A 20,199-nucleotide genomic window follows, 5' to 3' on the forward strand; every position below is an offset into this window, starting at 1 on the left:
CAACTTTTACTCTTCCCATTAGTGATGCCATGGAATAACTATATTATGATGATTAAGACATTAATTTTTGTAATCCTGTATTAAATTTTACTGATTTTTAAAGAAATACCAGATTATTTCCCCTTGTGACATCTACAGGGCAGAGTTAAGGTTATTCAAATGTTTTAACTATCCATTAGTTAATTCTCCATTAGAAAATCTAGCTCTTAATTTCCTACTGATTTTAAAAATGGTGGTAGTGAGACCAGCCCTATGTGAAGCAGGAACAGGAGAGCTCAGTTTTGAAGTCCAGTGTCTCAGGGCAGTGTATACTGCACTCTACAGCTAGGGTTTGAATTCAGCCTCAGGTCTAACTCTCCATTCCATTTCAAACAAACCGCCATAATACTTCCACCTCCATAATTATATATTTATGTGTCAATATACATATATGCAACAAATGCAATACAATAAAGGATAGTAACACACGGATTTGTAAAGAACAAATCATGTCAAACCAATCTGATAGCTTTCTTTGATAGGATAACAAGCTTTGTGGATAAGGAAGAAGTGGTGGATGTGGTATACCTAGATTTTAGTAAGGCATTTGGTATGGTGTCATGACAATCTTACAATAAACTAGGCAATTACAACTTAGATGGGGCTACTATGAAGTGGGTGCAAAACTGGCTGGACAACCATACTCAGAGAGTAGTTATTAATGGTTCTCAATCCTGCTGGAAAGGTATAACAAATGGGGTTCCGCAGGGGTCTGTACTGGGACCGGTTCTGTTCAATATCTTCATCAACTATTCAGGTATTGGCAGAGAAAGTACACTTATTAAGTTTGCAGATGAAACCAAGATAGGAGGGGTTGCAACTGCTTTGGAGGACAGGGTCATAATTCAAAATGATCTGGACAAATTGGAGAAATGGTCTGAGGTAAACAGGATGAAGCTTGATAAAAAGATAAATGCCAAGTGCTCCACTTAGGAAGGAACAATCAGTTTCACACATACAGAATGGGAATTGACTGTCTAGGAAGGAGTATGGCAGAAAGGGATCTACGGGTTATAGGGGACCACAAGTTAAATATGAGTCAACAGTGTGATGCTGATACAAAAAACCCAAACGTGATTCTGGGATGCATTAGCAGGTGTGTTGTGAGCAAGACACGAGAAGTCATTTTTCCCCCTCTATTCTGTGCTGGTTAGGCCTCATTTGGAGTATTGTGTCCAGTTATGGGCACTGCATTTTACAAAAGATGTGGAGAAATTGGAGAGGGTCCAGAAAAGAGCAACAAGAATGATCAAAGGTCTGGAGAACAAGGCTTGTTTAGTTTGGAGAAGAGAAGATTGAGGGGAGACATGATAGCAATTTCAGGTATCTAAAAGGATGTCATAAGGAGGAGGGAGAAAACTTGTTCTTCTTGGCCTCTGAGGATAGAACAAGAAGCAATGGGCTTAACCTGCAGCAAGGGAGGCTTAGGTTGGACATTAGGAAAGAGTTCCTAACCATCAGGGTGGTCAAACAGGGGAATAAATTGCCTAGGGAGGTTGTGGAATCTCCATCTCTGGAGATATTTAAGAACAGGTTAGATAAACGTCTGTCAGGAATGGTCTAGACAGTACTTTGTCTGCCATGAGGGCAGGAGGCTGGACTCGATGATCTCTCGAGGTCCCTTCCAGTCCTACTATTCTATGATAATACATGTTAAATAACATGTCTGGCTACCTCACCTAAATTTTGCTAAGTGAGATCCTGATACAAAGACCAGTGAAGTCAATGTAAAGATTCTTATTTCTTTTATAAGATTTGGATCACTCTTCTAGAGGTCATCATGTCTTGGAGCGATAGGAACACTGGAAATACCTGTTCTATTTTATGTATTTATTTGGGCAGAAAAAAGAACCAAGAGAAACAGACTTTTCTTTCTAAAATTGGAATTCCATCCTCATTTGTAATTACATAGGTTTATTGCACAAGATAGGCAATATTTAGCTTTGGACCAGTGATAAGCCAAAGGTCCTAAAGTCAGATTTTCTACAATAAAGAATGTGTAGAAATTTATAGTAACAGTAAAGATGAGTCCCAAACTTCTAGACATTTGGAAACCAGAGACCTTTCGGATAAACAGTTACATATGAAAATGGCATTTTATTATGCTTAACTCACATGTTTTTTTTTCCCTTTTGAGATCTGTCCAATTGGATTGATAGGAACTAAGCACAGGAGAAGGAATTTAAAAAAATCCAATCCCAAATACACATATTTGTAAATTCCACAAAAATAGGGTCTTGGTAAAAATCAGTATATACAGAACATATGTGGTAGACTTCCCCACCATAACTGTGAAGTTTTAGGAGTGAATAAATAATATGGCTATCACAAATTCATGCTAATAAATATTTGTTAACAGCACTTATTTTTTATATATATACACAAACTTTAGAGTGCATCTGTCAGTTCTATATTTGTTCAAGAACTCCTCTTGAAATGTAAGAGCTATGACCACAAAATTTGGTATGCAGCTTCCTCTTTTCCTAAACTTATATTAAGATCAGGGTTTGGCTGTGTCTGGGAAGTTGGAAATGCCTGAATTCCCAGAAAATCTGCCAGACTCTGTATGACCCTTTCATGTTCACCTCTCAGGGAGGGGCATCAACAGGGGGGATGATATTTTTCGGACTCACCACTGAGGGGCACTGAGCTCAGGAAACAGCCATATTGCAGAATGACAACTGGGGGCAGCCAGAGCAGGAAAACAGTGGCCACCGGGAGACAGGGCTCTCCACCCAGCTGGGAGATGAAAGTGAATCTCTACCCCAAACCCCACTCCCACCACTTGGTCACAGTGCTGTGCAGAAGAAGTCCTGCTGCCTCCCTGCAACTACTCCACACAATTAGCTCCCTATCATTTCACCATATCCTTCTTTCTATTTTCCAAACAGAAAAAAAAACAAAAAACAAAAAAACCTTGTATCACTTAAATACCCAAACAATGTCAGGTCAATTTGCTAATGTATATATGAATTTAAAAGTAACTTAATATTTTCTGCTTTGCCAGCGCTAGCAGGTTTTCTATTACTGATCGCAGTCCATAGTTTGCAATGAAAACATTCTCTCTCATCTAAAGAGTATACTTCTTCCCCTTGTTTTCTTACAACTTGTCTACATAGGGAAATGTATCTATAAAAAATGCTGGGCTAAATATAATGTTTCAGCTGCACTGAGTGGTGCAAGTGGGCTTGTATGTTGAACGAATTAAGTTATTTTTAGCTGGTACAGCATACCAGATAGACTCCCTACAGGTCATCCCCAGACTTCCCCTGGAGTTGCCACATCTCTGTGTACAGGGCAGAGGGTGGGGGTGGCAGGGCTGGAAGTGCAAAGAGAAACAGAGAAGCTGTTGGCAATCTGCTCCTTTCCTTGCTGCCCCTCCCAGTGGGGAAAGTAGCAGAACCGCCTACTCCAATCCCCAGTCCTGTACACGGATGCAGCAGCTCCGCAGAAGGGCAAAGGGAAGGGAGTTAGGAATTCTGCTCTTTTCCCTGCTGGGAGGGACACCAAGAAAAAGGAACAGAACATAGGCAACTCCAGCTGCCGTACTACCCCCAACTCCTCTCCCCACAGGTAATGTGGAATGGGGAGAGGAAGAGTGTAGGGACTGGGGACAGAGTGGAGTCATGTGGGGAGGGGAATTTACTACAGATCTAGCTTTCTCTCTCTTACTACCATGCATGTGTTTTTGAGTCACTTGAACTTCACATTCTGGATATAGTATTATGCTGTCTGTTTTTGACAGCATCAGTGGCATTTGACCCTTTACTGCTGTTACATGGGCAGCCATGTCCTTGCTATACTGAAGTAGTGATGGAATAAAACCATTTATACAGACACAAAAAAGCTAAACCTATTAGGCTTAGTTATCACATTTAACCGAATGAGTGTCTTCCCTTCAAGCTTTCTGATATTCTAAGTAACCTCATTTTGTTTTGCATAGTTAGGATATAGGGTCTGGGGTATGGTAAATAGTTAAGTGATAAGTTTTATACACTTCCTTTCAATTTCCCACATCTGGACATGTACAATATATTTAGAATACAGTATTTTCAAAGCATTGACTTCTTTTCTGAATACGGAATTCCTGAACTCTGAAGCCAATGGGCTTCTGGCTCAAGTAGTAGTTGTAGCAAATGGTAAAACATATGTTCAATTCATACACAAGTAAAACACATTACTGAATTTGATATTCCCGCCATGAAAGAAAATGGACATGCACAACTGTTTTGAAAGATTATTACTTAGAATACGTATGTTCAGTATATTTAAAAACAGATCCAGTTTCCCCGAGGAGGCCAAGAAGAACAAGTTTTCTCCCTCCTCCTTATGACACCCTTTTAGATAATTGAAAACCACTATCATGTCCCCTATCTATCTTCTCTTTTCCAAATGAAGCAAGCCAAATTCTTTCAGCCTTTCTTCATAGGTCACGTTCTCTAGACCTTTAATCATTCTTGTTGCTCTCTTCTGGACCCTCTCTAATTTCTCCACATCTTTCTTGAACTAGTGTAAGAGGACTAATGTAAGTGACTTTTTAAATATGCTTAACATACAGCCTAGTGTATTAGTAAAAGTATTTTTCTGAAACAGGCTTCAGCAAATTTTTATATTGCCTAAACTAGAATGTCTTAATCTCTAAAAGGATTGATGTGAAAGTGATCCTTTTAAAAAATTAGATGGATAAATGAAAGTGTTTGGGGAATGTCAAGTTGGACTGAAGAAATTCCTGTTGACCACTTTGGGCAGCTGATCAATAAATATTAGCTTTAAAAAGACAGGCAGAAAAGGCAGCTGCATCATATTCTTAAGATGACAAGCTGAGGGTTAAATTGTTTCATTAAGACTCAATTTTATTTTTTCTTGTTTCCATTTTTCAGTTAAAACTATTCTTTTGCAAAAAAGTTGAGCGATCATAAAAGAGAAGTTACTCACCTGTGTAGTAACGATGGTTCTTCGAGATGTGTCCCCTTGGGTGCTCCACAGTAGGTGTCGGGCTCGCCCTGGCGCTGCAGATCGGAAATTTCCAGCAGTCTCCGTTGGGTCGCGCATGCGCCGATGCGCATTGGTCCTTCGCGCGGTTACGGTCATGTGCGCGATCTGGTCCCCGCCAGTTCCTGATCAACCGCTCTGGATGCCTCTGAAAAACACGAAACAGAGCTCCGAAGTGGGGAGGAATGGGTGGGTAGTGGAGCACCCACGGGGACACATCTCGAAGAACCATTGTTACTACACAGGTGAGTAACTTCTCTTTCTTCTTCGAGTGGTCCCCGTGCGTGCTCCACAGTAGGTGACTACCCAGCAGTAACCCCAAAAAAGGAGGTGGGTTCCCGATTTATGTGCAGCTTGCCCTTGAAAGGACTGCTGTCGACAAGCGTGTATCCTCATCAAACACCTGGTGCATGGCATAGTGCTTGGCAAAGGTGTCGTAGGATGACCAAGTCGCCGCTCTGCAGATGTCTCTCAGCGCGATTCCCTTGAAGAAGGCCTTCGACGCCGCCATCACTCTAGTGGAGTGAGCCCTGGCCGGAACTGGCAGAGGAGTCTTGCGAAGCTCGTAACACAGTCTTATGCAGGATACAATGTGGTTTGAAATCCTCTGTGAAGATAGGCCTTCCCCTTTCAACCTGGGTGCGAGGGACACCAGAAGTCTGTCCGTTTTCAGGAAAGACTTAGTCCTATCTATGAAAAAAGGCCAAAGCCCTTCTCACATCTAATAAGTGCAGCTGTGCCTCGTTGCTGGAGTTGTGAGGCTTAGAATAAAACGAGGGTAATACTATCGGTTTGTTAATGTGGAAGTCTGAAGAGACCTTTGGAACGAAGGGTGGGTGTAATCGCAAGACCACCGCTTCCACTGAGAACATTGTGCAGGGCGGTGTGGCCATTATTGCTGCAAGCTCGCTTACCCGACGGGCTGACGTAATTGCAAGAAGGAAGGTTGTCTTCATGGTAAGTAACCAGAGGGGGACCGTAGCCAATGGCTCAAAGGGCGGTCCCGACAGTGTGTGGAGGACCAAGTCCAAACTTCATGACGGCGGTATCGGTTTCCGAGTGGGATACAGATTTGCCAACCCCTTTAGGAAACGCATGACAACAGGATGGGCGAATATGGTTGATCCCTCCTCTTCGTGTCGAAAAGCTGATATAGCCGCGAGATGAACCTTTATCGAGGATAGAGAGAGCCCCTTTTGTTTGAGTTCTATCAGGTAGTCCAGAATTGTAGTTATAGGGGTGTCCAGAGGTGTCAACTGCTTGGAAGAGCACCAGGAGGTAAATCGTGTCCACTTGTGCTCATAAGTCCTTCTGGCGGAAGTCCTCCGACTACACTCCAGGACCTGCTTCACTCCCTCCGAACATGTACTCTCTAGGGCGCTGAGCCATGGATTAACCATGCCTGTAGGCGGAGTCCCTGCAGGTGTGGATGCAGTATTGACCCCCGAGCCTGTGTGAGAAGGTCCGGTACTGCTGGTAGGGGAAATGGCCGGCGATGTGCCATGCACAGAAGCAGCGGGAACCATTGTTGTCGATCCCAGGTTGGAACTATGAGTATCATGCATGCTCTCTCCCTTTTGGCTGTCTCCAAAACCTTGTGTATGAGAGTGTTGTGGGAGGGAACGCATAGAGTAGAGGGCCCTTCCATGGGATCATGAAGGCGTTCCCCAAGGAGCCCTGTCCTATGCCCGCTCTGGAGCAGTACCGGGGACATTTCTTGTTGTTGTGAGTGGCAAACAAATCAATTTGGGGAAACCCCCATTTGTGAAACACTCGGCGGAACAGGTTGGAACGGATCTGCCACTCGTGCGTGGGCGCAAAGTGTCTGCTGAGTTGGTCCGCCTTTACGTTGTGGACACCCGGCAAGTATGAAGCTCTTAGGGTTATATTGTTGGCAATGCACCAGTTCCACAACCGGACAGTCTCCGCACAGAATGCACATCTGGCCCCTCCTTGTCGGTTTATATAAAACATGGTGGAGGTGTTGTCGGTATTTATCCCAACTACTTTTCCGTGCAGGTAATTCCGAAAATGCTTGCACGCATTGAACACTGCTCTGAGCTCTAGTAGGTTTATATGCAGTGTCTTCTCCACTGGGGACCATAAACTTTGAGTGGCTTCGTTGCCCATGTGTGCTCCCATCCCATATGGGATGCATCTATTGTGAGAAAAATGGTAATTTGCGGTTGGCGGAAAGGCACCCCTACTTGTAGGTTCTTGGGGTTTGCCGACCATGCCAGTGACCTTCGCACCTCTGTTGTGGGTGATACCATCCTGTGAACGGTATGGGCTGTTGGTTTGTACACACTCACCAACCAATGCTGCAAGCCTCGCATGTGCAGTCTGGTGTTTTGTACAACAAACGTGGTGGTCGCCATGTGCCCCAACAGCTGTAGACATGTTAGGATTGGAACAGTGGGGCTGTACGTTATTACTTGTACCAGGGATCTGATGGCATGAAAACGGGCATCGGGCAAGCATACCCGTGATGTAGCAGAGTCTATTCGGGCCCCTATAAATTCTATATTTTGTGTGGGCTCGGTTTTTGACTTCGAGAGGTTGATGATGAGGCCCAGTGAGGTAAATGTGTTTGTGGTAATGCGTATCATTCGTAAGACCTCCGCTTTGGAAGTTCCTTTCAGCAGGCAGTCGTCCAAGTACAGAAAAATGAAGACACCCTGTCTGTGTAGATACGCTGATACAACCGCCAGGGTTTTGGTGAAAACTCTGGGTGCCGAAGAGAGACCGAATGGAAGGACTCTGTACTGGAAATGTTCTCTGCCTACTGTGAACCGGAGGAAACGTCTGTGTGCCGGATGAATTGTTATATGGAAGTACGCATCCTGTAAGTCGAGGGCTGCAAACCAGTCTCCATCGTCCAGTGCTGTGATTATGGAAGCAACTGTAGTCATTTTGAAGCACTGTTTGCGCAGATACCGGTTGAGGGCCCGTAAATCCAGGATGGGCCTCCAACCTCCTGTCTTCTTCTGTCAGGAAGTACCGGGAGTAGAAGCCTTTGCCCTGGAATTGTTCCGGTACTCTCTCCATGGCCCCTATGAACAAGAGATGGTCCACTTCCTGTTTTAACTTTATGTGGTAAGAGGGATCCTTGAAAAGGGGCCTGGTGGGAGGGTTCGGTGGTGGCAATGATTGAAAAGGGATTGTGTACCCCGTGGCTATAATCTCCAACACCCATCTGTCTGTGGTGATGCTTTACCATTGAGAGTAGAATGGCTTGAGTCGATGGTGAAACATATGTTGAGATTGGCACTGAGAGACGGTTTTGCAGTCCCCGACGTACCTGTCAAACCTGTCGTCTTATGTTTTGTCCAGAGGGGGCGTGGCCCTGCTGTGGCCGACATCTAGGGGCCTTGTACTGCTATGGCTGTTGTTGGCGCCCCTGATCATACCCCCGTTGATACTGAGTGCGCTGTGGTTGATAAGTGTAACGCCGTTGCTGAGGGTAAAACTTCTTCCTCCTGTACGGTGGGGTATATATACCCAGGGTCCTAAGTGTAGCTCTCGAGTCCTTACTAGAGTGTAGAACCGAGTCAGTTGATTCCGCAAATAATTTCTGCATGTCAAAAGGAAGATCTGCGATTTTTTCTTGCAGATCCTTGGGAATGCCGGACGTCTGGAGCCACGATTCCCTGCACATTACCACCGCAGTGGCTGCGGAACGAGCCACTGTGTCCGCTACATCCAAGGCAATCTGGACTCCTGCTCGTGAAGCTGCATAGCCTTCTTGGATGATTGCTTTGAGGACTGGCTTTTTATCCTCTGGGAGGAAGTCCATGAGTGAGGTGAGCTTAGAATAGTTGTCGAAATTGTGGTTCGACAAATGAGCGGCGTAATTCGCCGTTCGTAGCAGTAAGGTAGATGATGAATAAACCTTTCTGCAGAGGAGGTCTAATTTCTTTATATCCTTGTCTGATCCCCCGGCTTTATACTGGGACATTTTGGCTCTGTGTTGCGAGGATCCAACCACTAGTGAATTAGGCTGTGGGTGACTGAACAGAAATTCAGTGCCCTTGGTAGGGACAAAATACTTCTTATCCGCCCTCTTGTTAGTAGGAGGGATGGAGGCTGGAGTCTGCCATATGTTGGTGGCTGACTCCATAATCGCTTCATCCAATGCGATGGCTATCTTAGATGAAGCTGGAGGTCTGAGATTTTTGAGGAGCTTATGGTGTTTTCTCCTGCACCTCCGCCACTTGAATGTCTTGTGATTGAGCCACCTTTTTGAACAGCTCTTGAAACTGCTTTAGGTCATCTGGGGGAGAGATATCTCCAGGAACACCTGCTTCATCTGGGGAGGACGAGGAGGCATCGCTGTGATACATCTCCTCTGAGTCCTCAGGTGCCTGACTCTGTTCACATGGTTGTACTTTTGAGGTTTCCAGGTAGGGTTCCAGATCCTTTGAACCACTCTCTGACTGGGAAACTTGTGGTGTTCCCCCAGGGTCAGGCTGTGTGCTGTGATGTTGACAAGGATCTACGCCGAGACCCAGATCTCCTGTGCTGATGTCCCGTATGGTAAGGACGGCCATAGCAACAAGGGCAAGGGCCCGGTGATGGGGACCTGGACCACGACCTGAAAGCGTAAACGTGATGTGTAGAATGGCGTGACCGTCAAGATGATACTGACATAAGCAGGGATCCCCTGTGATAGTATTCATAGGGATCCCTGCTTGAAGTTGGTGAAAAACGTCCAAGTCCAGGAGATGGCGGTTGAAGGAATGGAGATGGAGGCCTGCAGCAGGCTGTTGGAGTTGCTGCCCACTGAATCTCTGGGGGAGAGCGAGGTGATAATGGCAGCACAATGATCTCAGGGGAACGGCTGCGGTGCCGGGTCTTTGCCTTCGCTTTTCCCCGTTCGGGCGCCGCAGATGTTCTCACTGGTACCGGGGGGCTCAGCACCGCAGTCGGTGCTGTGCTGGGTTCCGTTGCCCCCAGTGTCGCGCTTGGTGCTGCTGTCCTCGGTGCCGCTTGGGAAGTCTCCTCCGGCACCGTTGGGCTCTGTGCCAGGTGCTCTCGCTCTGGTGCCGTCGGAGCCGCAAGGCTCGGTGCCACAGAAGTTGGTGCTGACCTTTCCAGTGCCTGCAGAGCCCTCGGTGCCGCCTCCTTAACAACCGGAGGCCCCTGCACGGGCACATGCGCCGCGGCCTTCCCACCATAAGAGGCCAGCAGGCCCAGGCCCCGTGTTCCACTTGTCCCGCTCAAAGAAGTAACTGGCAGGGATTGAGTTGTCGAAAGCTTTTTCTTCTTCTGCACAGAGGAGGTCAGAGAGGCCGCCTTCCTCTTGTGCGAGCCCGAAGAGCCCTCCTTATGGGGCTTTTCCGATGTCCCAGGCTGGAGGGCCTTGTCGAACAGGAATACTTTGAGACTCATTTCCCTGTCCTTTTGAGCTCTAGCTGTAAGCTTAGAGCAATGAGGGCATTTTTGGGGGACATGGGCTTCCCCGAGGCACCGAATACATTTACTATGTCCGTCTGAGGCAGGCATGGCCTCCCGGCATGATTCACACTTCTTAAAACCCGGTGAGGACATTGGTTAAGCTTTAAAGTCTTTAAGGTCTTTAAGTGCTAACAGGGCACTTAGCAGTCAATCAATCCGGCAAGAGATAACCGTTAACAGTCAACAAACAATGTTCAAGGCCTCCAGATAGTGGACCCGCCGAAGGCGGCCGCCTCCATCCTTTTTCTCACTCCCTTTTAGTTTTAAAACTATGTACATGCTAATTAACAAGCTATAACTATTAACAATAAGTAAAACAGAGTTTATCTGTCTCAGGCGCTGGAGCCGGAGTGGATTCTGTCTGCAGCCGTTGGCGGTTGAGAAGGAACTGGCGGAGACCGGATTGCGCACATGACCGTAAGCGCGCGAAGGACCGACGCGCATCGGCACATGCGTGACCTGACAGAGACTGCTGGAAATTTCCAATCTGCGGCACCGGGGTGAGCCCGACACCTACTGTGGAGCACCCACGGGGACCACTCGAAGAACAACTTAATTTACATAGCTTTTATGTATATTTTTCTACCTTTGCAAGTCACTCACTTTCAAAAATTTTTGTCCCATTTTAACTGTAAAATATATAGTTATACCACATGTATTCTAATTTACTCACACATACTATAAAATTGTGACTTAATCTAACCAGAAATCATCGCCATCTTCAGCCAAGGCCCATCATTGCAGGCAGATTCCAATCACATACTGTGATCTCCTGACCTCCTAACACTGAGCATAACACGAAGCAAAAGCATGCTCACATCTTAGAATTTCTTCACTATGAGAAGGGCCCATCTTCTGTATCTTTCCTGACCTCTTGCCAGCTGCAACACTGGATGAGTACAATAGCGCTGCTATCTGATACCAAAGAAGGAAGGAAAATTCTTGGGATGGGAAAGTCAAGAGGGTAGGAAAATAATAGAATGGCAAAGGGAATGTTGGTAAGAAGAAAGAGGTCTCTATTTCCCCATGACTCCTGATTCTAGAACTCTGAACTTTTACTGATTTCTTTTCATAATAGTCACCTTTCTATTACGCATGCATTTGATTACATGTAGATATGTTTTAAGTACAGCCAAACAGTTTTCAATTATTATTGGGTTTTATGGGAATAATTAATTATACTGTCATTAAACAATACAAGTAATAAATTACTCTAAAATAGGAAGTCTGCATATTATGTATACTATATTTAAAACTTATAATGCATACAAATTGGCAAAAATTAATTGTTCATTAAGAAGTTCTTTTAGCAAGGAAGAAGAAATGAACAAGCTTATTCCTTTTAATTACCATGAAAATCAGACAGATCATCAAGAAATCTATTAGCTACATTGCCCATAAAGTCCTATAGAACAAATGTGCCAACCACTGGATACCCCCATAATGAATGTATTCTTCTGGATGCAGGTTTCTGTCAGTATGCCTACCAGGCTTTTCATAATGTAACTTATAGAGTCTTCCAGATCTAGTCAATAGAAATATAGTTTTCTTTAAAGCCTTACAAAAGCTATACACAGCTCAATCAAGTCACAAAAACTAAAGGCAACTCACAATCTGTAAGCTGTGGTATGTCAATTGCTTTAATGGTATGTTAAGAAAATCTTACAGCTATTTAAATTGAGCTCATTCTAAACTCTTCCTTTTTAATAAATAGCACATAAGGTGGCATGGAAAGAAAAAAAATCACTTCAGGAGAAAAATACTGTAAGTTCAGAGTATTTTTATGGTTAGTTGATAACGTATTTTGAACTAAAAACCCCATAACTCTTTATACTTCATGAGTGTTGCCTACAATAAAAGCTAACAATAACAACAAGTTATGATGGTATTGTATAGCTTTAGCTGTGTAGTTCAACCTGCTGTGCACTGATTCAAACTGTGCTTCAAAATCTCAACTACAAGTCAAGAAGATCAAAATATCAAAAAAAGACAATTCATTAATTAACCATAATTTAATTTCAAGCTCAGTAAGCTAAACGATACCAAATTTTGCCAGATTTAAGACACTAGTAAAGAATATATAGAACACAAAGTAAAGAGGTAAAATCTGCTCAATAATAAGTTTCAAACTAAAATAATTAGATCAGACACAGCTATTCAGTTTCTTTCTACAGCTACTATAGTACTATTTCTCTCTGTTTAAAGTCATTAAAATGGTTTCAGTTCCTCAAAGTTTTCTGAAACAATTACTAGTCACTTTTCAAACTACACTTGTTCATATGGACCTGACTACATGGGAGAGGTACTCATCACAGAGCCTATTAATAAGAACAAACTCATTCTTCTAAACACCTTAATAGTCTAACACAACAGGAGATAAATGGGAACAAAACAGGAAATGCCATATGAGTTAACTATATGTGGATCAACTCTGCACATAGTTGTCTAGGGAGATCATTAGAGTCCCTTAGCTTCTCTTCCTAGTGGAAAGGTGGAATGCTTTCAAGTGAAAGAGTTTGTCAGCTGGAGATGAGAAGAACAGAGATAACTGATTATTTCAGCAACAGACAATGACTGTATCAACAGTTTACAGTCTAACAATCAGTGATTTCATATATTAATGGACGCTGTTCCTTGCGTCATAATTTGGCAGTCATATCCGAAATGGAGATTCCTTCCTGAAACTGGGGGTTCCTTGTAAAGTCCCTATCTGTATTCCACACGTGTATGTACATGTGTCATTCGCCAGTGTCCGCTGACCCATACATGCACAACAGCTTCTCTCATACTCCCAAATGAGAATAAAAAAGGAAGCCTGGGCCATTGCCTCTCCAGTTCCTCCACTTACCACAATCCAACAGGATCCAAAGCAGCAGGGAAGGATGATGGATAGTGGAATACAGAAGAGACTAGACAGCTTGAAAAACTTCAAGTTACTTTAAGTAACCTTCATTTGCTCCTCAAGTGATAGTCCTTATGTGTGTTCCACACATGGGTGACTGGAAGTGTTTAGCTGGAAGGTGGGGCGCGAAGAAGACAGAAGCAGAGATGTTTGTAGCACTGCCATTCCAAGAGCTGCATCTGCAGTTGTAGCTTAAGTTAGGAGTATAGCGTGTCATTATTATGCTGACAAAGCTCCAAGTTGCTGCTCTACAAAGGTCCTGAAGTGGAAGGGCTGATAGAATTCTGAGATGCAGCTGAAGTGCACTTAAAAATCCTCTGTGAGGATGTGGCCTGCCTATACAATCTTTCTGCTATGACAACAAAGAGTCTTAAAGATTTTTCTAAGGGGCTTGTTTCATTACAGATAGAATACCCAATATGCGCCTGACACTGAGGGAGTGAACTCTCCTGACTCTCCTGTCTTCAGAAGAAGCATGGGATTTTAGGAAAAAACAGGTAAGTATACAGCTTGACTGGTTTGGAATACAAAAACAATCAATCAATGTCGAAAATAATGTAAGGAAGACTTTTTCTTTGTGAAAAACTGTTTAAGTAGATTCTTCTATCATGCTCCTTGCTCACTGACCCACCTGGCCAATGTGATGGCCACTAAGAATATGACCTTGGTAGCGCAAGTCATAATAGGTTCAAACAACAAACCTGTGAGTGTTGAAAGAACAAGATTAAGGTCCCACTGAGATGTAGGGGATCTCTGTGAAAAGAACTTGATTAAGCCTTCATAAATCGTGCAGTAGCCAAGTATGTGAATTCAGCACTTCCCTCCACTGAAAGGAGGAAGTCATTAAATTATTGCTAGGTCCTTCTGCAGTGAACTAAGGGACAGACATCAACAATTTGAGTAAAGGAAATAGTCTAGGATAATAGAAAACCCAAAGTATCAAGTGGATATTGTATCCCATCACTACAGCTAACTTACTTTCAGCCTCTATGTATTTCAGGAAAATTGTTGCTTCACAATAAATTTCATCCTAATTCATAATTTCAGATTCTACATTTATATTAAATAATAAAAGACCCTAGATACAATTTACAAACTTACAACACATGCTGATGTACAAATTATATTTTTGGGAAAGAGTTCTTAAATATTTTTGCTCAAATTCACATATCATCCAACCTCACACTAATTTAAAAGATTTAAAATGAATGTCTGCAGTAACAATAGGAACATAGTAGTGTAATTAAACATATTCATTCTGACCTGCTGTGATGTCATCATCAACAAGATCATGCTCTTCTTCCTGAACTTTGGCTTCTGATCCCAATGAATCTGGACTTGCACTACCAGTTTGAATGGCTTCCGCTGTCACTCCAGCTGAAACAAATTCAGACACATAAAAATGACTATTAATTTGTTTTCAGTTTACCTTTATTTGGGCTTTACAATAGCTAGCAATCTTAATTTCCCTCCCACCCCAACAGTTGCCAATGCTTTGAAATAATGCAACTCTTCTTGTTCAGCTATTGAGGACAGTTTCTTTCCAGTAAAATTTCAAATTTTCCTTCCTTCTTTATCAGCTTATGAAAGCCGGTTTAATACTAAAATCTGGAGGAAAAATACAGACACACATTCAGCCTCCTATAAAAGATATCACTATCACCTTTTTTTCCTAAATGTGACAAAATAGAAAAAAAAACCACTATATAATTTTCTCTAAGTACAAATATAGTAATGATTCTTCCTAAAGAAAAACATTTAAGGTATATATGTATTTCTTATACAACTGTTGCAATTCAAATATGAAACGGACTGGACATTTATATGGATAATGAGAACAGAGTAGTATCACATTTAAAAATAGAGTTTGGAATATGTGTAGATTCTCATGCTTCAGGGTATGACAACTTTTGGCTAATATTTCAAGAAATACCCCTTATGGGCAAATTATTCAGTAATTGCCCACTTCAGACTTTCCAGTGCTGGGGGCATGGAGGTGTTTGAAAATAGCTTCAGATGTTAGCCAAAAGGCAGGAGACTGGACTAAACAGACCACTGGTCTGGCTGGATACTGTGATTCTTATGTCTGTAAAGAAAAACAAGAGAGGATAGCCCCACTGTGTATTCTTGTTTAAAAAATATTTTACACCAAAAATGTATTACGTACCTATTTTAAATACAACTAACCAACCAACCATATAGGCCCAACAAAACAAAAATAAAAACAAAATAATGGTCAAAATTTTAGTTCATTTGCCATTATAAGAAGATTGAGGGTTACTGTGAAAGAATGAATTTCTAAATCCAAAGTACAAGAAAAAGATCTCTCTATAAGTGGTAGTCCTTTATCTGAAGAAAAGGAGTTATAAAAGAAGGTAGTGAAAAAGACATAGGCTGTGTCTACACTAGCCCAAAACTTCGAAATGGCCATGCAAATGAAATGGCCATTTCAAAGTTCTGGGCTAGTGTAGACGTAGCCATAGAGGAGGAACAGAACCAAATCAGTAGCAGTCACTAGCATCACTTCACTAAGCCTGCTAGCAGTGATCATGTGAAGACCTTGCAAATTAATAGCTTTAGAATACAGTACTTCATTTAAAAATAAAATTAATAACTTTCTCACCACTATCACAGCTAATGTACACCACAGTTTATAACCTTAACTCTGCTCCACGATGGATGTGAGCATGTCAGTGTGCCCTTCACCAGACTACCCAGCAGTCTATCGTATGATCCACTTATACTTAAGCACCACTGTGGTTTGGCTCTGGTCTGCCACTGTTTCAAACTTAACCAAATGAAAATAACCTCTGCTACGCCACTTGCTTTAGATTTAGCACACCTAAGAACAGATGAAGACCTAAAGTAGTCACAAACATATATTCAAAAGAACAAAGTCTATCTGTTTTGGAAATACTGTGAAAATTACAGTTCAAGTTATGATTACCAAAGCCTACGGAACTTCTATACAGACATTACAAGTATACAGTAAACCCTCGATTTAATGAACCCTGATTTAACAGACTTTGGAAATAAAGGACACTGTCCACCAGCCACCCATCCCCCTAAATAAATGCTGGCGATTCACCAGAGCCACTGGAGCTAGAACCGCTGCCGCTGCCACAGCCAGTGGGCTGGAGGACCTTTCAGAGCAGCTGGGGTTGCTGCCACGGCCCGAGGTACCACAGCACTGAGCCTGCCAAGAGACATGGGAGGTGGATGGATTTAATGAACACCCTTATTAGTCCGTTAAATCAAGATTTACTGTAGTTATACTACATCTTTAACAATAGTGGTAGGGTCTGAGGGGTGTCTGCTGCACTGATCATCAGTAGAGACAGTTCATACTAGAGTTCACATTGGAAACTCAGTGTTACTGCTCTGGGCACCGTTTCTTTTCATAATATGATTCGGTCTATATTTACATTGTGTGCATGTCCATAAGAGTGTTGGCCTTCTTTATCTGTTTTAAGTTAACTAGAAACATTAGGGATTGCTCTCTCCATAGGAGTTGTATGGGCTCTCTTTATTCTCAAATTAGGATTGATATATCCTGTAGTTAAGGCACACATGGATGCACATATGCCTGTATATCATTTACATTATTTAAACTTAATTTTCCAGCTAATTTTTACAATACCACCACTTGGTAACTCTTTTCCCATAATCTTCAGGAATTGAGTTGTTCTTTGGTCACTTATTCATAATCAGCATCTCTTATTTTCAAGGGCCAAAATAGCTAAGCTACAATTTTGCAGGCCTCAGCCTACAGAGCTTCCATTTCAGCACCACTTACTTAGATACCTAATACATGATTGTTCCCTTTACACATCCATCAGTTTTGCACTGTTCCTCTTCCGTCTTCAGAACTTTCCACTTATCAATCATTTCCATGTTCTAGAGGTAATTCATGCAGTCTTCTTCTGCCATCTTAAAAGTTCTCCTTTTCTGCTGTCTCAACTGCCATCTTCTTCCACTTTGCCCATCTGTCTTCCAGACTTTCAACAACACAGTCCAGAAACAGTAGAATGTGCTACATGTAAGCTAACATCAGCTGCTGCTATGCCCTTTGTCTCTATTGCTATAACACTTTTTTTATCTTACTGATCTTTCTCACTTTAAATTGTAACATGGCCACTCAGACATAATGATCTCAGCCAACATCTGCTGCTCTGCGGACTGACACCTGTCAAAGACACACATCTCTTAGACAGAACGTGTGTATATCTGTTTGAAAGTCACATTGACTGACGATCTCCATGTGAATTTTTATCTCCTCTTGTTCTGGAAGAGTTTGCCTCCTATGACTAGGGTGTTCATGCACATATTCAAGAGCTGTTCATTAGAATCAGATCTTGCACTGCTGTATCCATGACTCCTTAAAAGGCAGTATAGTTATTGTAAATTCTGCACTGAAGTTGACCATTGTCTGCATATTGTCATGGTTCGGTACATCATCCTTTTCACTCTCACCTGTACAGAATACTAGTGCACATACCTGGATTACTGTACAGGAGTGGGCTTGTCTGCAGGTAAGCTTTAGCTACTCTGTCACTCATGGGTTTCTAAGCTAGCAGGGACTTCACTGTGTTGTCATTTGGAAGAATCCCTCGTCATCTTTCATTTGTTCTTCCTCATAACATGTCAGATGACATCCTGACACTCCCTGCCTACCATCTCATTTCACTGATGCAAACTATGTTTAAATGGTATTTTTCCCCCACTTCTCATGTAACCTGTGCCAGTATTACTGTACTACATAAAATACATACTATATAAAATTCAACATGCTTACTACTTGTTAGAGATTTGTAGTCAGGATTTGGGGTCTCCAGTCTCAGCATCCTTTTTGTTTTCATTGAGATGTGTCATATTTGGATTTTGAGCTCCATCAGCACCTGTCATTTTTAAATTCTGATTTAACTGAACTGTTTTTTTGTTGTTGTTGTTGCTGCAAAGAACTTGTACTTCAGCGACTGCAAACCCAACTGCAGAACCCTCCTCTGTAATCTAGGGCTGGGAGTAAGCTGAACCAAAACTGAATGAAATCAATGCAAATAAATTTCAAAAAATGTGCATATAACCTGACAGAAATGTATTCATTTTAAATCACTGATCATTTATGTTCTTTCGCATGGATAATATTGATCATCATTCATATTTGAAGAAATATAATAAATTCTTTTTAAAAGTATTTATTTCTTCAGTTTTATATAATTGCATCTTCAAAATTTCTAACTGAAACACAAGAGAGGCAGTTATTAGCTATCTATAGATATACAATGAGCATACTGTATATCTATCTATCTATAGATAGATAAAACCCAATTAATTTGGATATCTAACAACACAGGACTATGAGAATGTCTCAGCTTATTTTCAGACAGAGGGTTTCATTTTATTGGAAACTGATTTCTGCAGTGACTGACCAGCACTGCCCCACATTCCCTGCAATCCTCATGACAGACAGACTGCCTGCTTCACATTAATTCACTTCACACTATTTCTATCGATCCACAGCCAGTTCCTCAGTCTCTTTGCACACACTGACTGTCTGGCTGCCTACATCCACATCAGCACATACGCACAAAGGCCACAGAAAGATAACCTTTTGCTTTCATTAAAGGCACAGTATCCATTTTTCTAGCCACAGTAACATCAGGGATTTAAAATATGCCAGCTTCTCTGTTGCTCAGTGAACAAATTTATTTGGACAGTATAGTATAGGAAATGATCTTTTCAACATCTTAAGCAAAGTAACATTGACCAAAGAGAAAATGGAAACAATAGGACAGAAGGTATATGTACAGCACGCAACTTGAGAATCCCTTAAAAACTAAACTTAATTTGAAGAGCCGATATATCCTGAAGAATAAAGCCAATCAAAGTATCTTTTATTTTAAACATAAACAAAGAAACACAGTGTTTTATTAAAAAAACAAAAACAAAAACAAAAACAGAAAAACCTGCTTGCTCACAAACCCCCTATTTGGGCAGGATTCATTATAGACATTTGTAAATCCCACATTTGAGGTCTAATTTTAGGAAATGAACATAAGGAATAGAAAATTAAGTTTCTGAATGCTATACACATATACTTTCTTATCACAGTGAGGGAGCAAATGTGAAGAGCAATAAAGTTCAAATATCTTCCTAACATGTAGAACTCAAAAAATACCCATTGCTAAAATAACTACTAAGACTTTTAATTCATGACATGACCTGTAACTAAATTCCTGTTTTATTTGCAGCCGACAGGCTGAATACACCAATTTTGGATCCAGAAAGCCTAAATAAAACAAAGATTAATTGTACAGTCTACAGTGTGTTGTAAAATTAAGACTAATCCATTTTAACACCTGAAATTAATACACGTACTGCAGGAGTAGTTGCAGAAGCAGCAGAAGCAGAGGATATCGCTCTGGTTGGGAGATGCAGGAAATAAAATGGGAACCAGTCTGTGTGACCCATTTCCCAGCATCCTTTTCTAACTGTCCCCCACTGGGTCCAAATCTGTGCAGGGAGACCACTACTGTAGGTAAATTAGGACCATGGGTTTATCCTGTCTCCTCCTCTACTGTGACTTTCGAGAAAGAAACCACAGCGACGCATCAGAAATACATAGAATTAGAAGTACCAGCTCAAGCAGCGACCTTGATGTCTTCAATGTATTTTTTCACCGTTAACAAGTCATTCTCTCTCCTCTAATCATTCCCTGTTTGTTCCAGCCCACTTCCCGCTTTCTTTACAGTTTATTCACTCAACCTCACTCCACAGCTATACCACCTCCCTCCTAGTCTCAAGCCACT

General features: G+C 42.1%; 1 protein-coding gene across 3 annotated transcripts in view; it reads right to left on the minus strand.

Annotated features, from left to right (window-relative positions):
- The window catches only part of WDR7 (WD repeat domain 7), a 310,876-nt gene that overhangs the window by 193,773 nt on the left and 96,904 nt on the right, over positions 1-20,199 (minus strand). For all 3 annotated transcript variants that reach the window (XM_074995753.1, XM_074995754.1, XM_074995752.1), the window contains one exon: positions 14,654-14,767. In XM_074995753.1, coding sequence (XP_074851854.1) covers positions 14,654-14,767 — 114 coding nt within the window. The remainder of the gene's footprint in view (positions 1-14,653; positions 14,768-20,199) is intronic.

Source organism: Carettochelys insculpta, chromosome 5 (genome assembly GCF_033958435.1).
Source record: "Carettochelys insculpta isolate YL-2023 chromosome 5, ASM3395843v1, whole genome shotgun sequence".
Taxonomy (NCBI): domain Eukaryota; kingdom Metazoa; phylum Chordata; order Testudines; family Carettochelyidae; genus Carettochelys; species Carettochelys insculpta.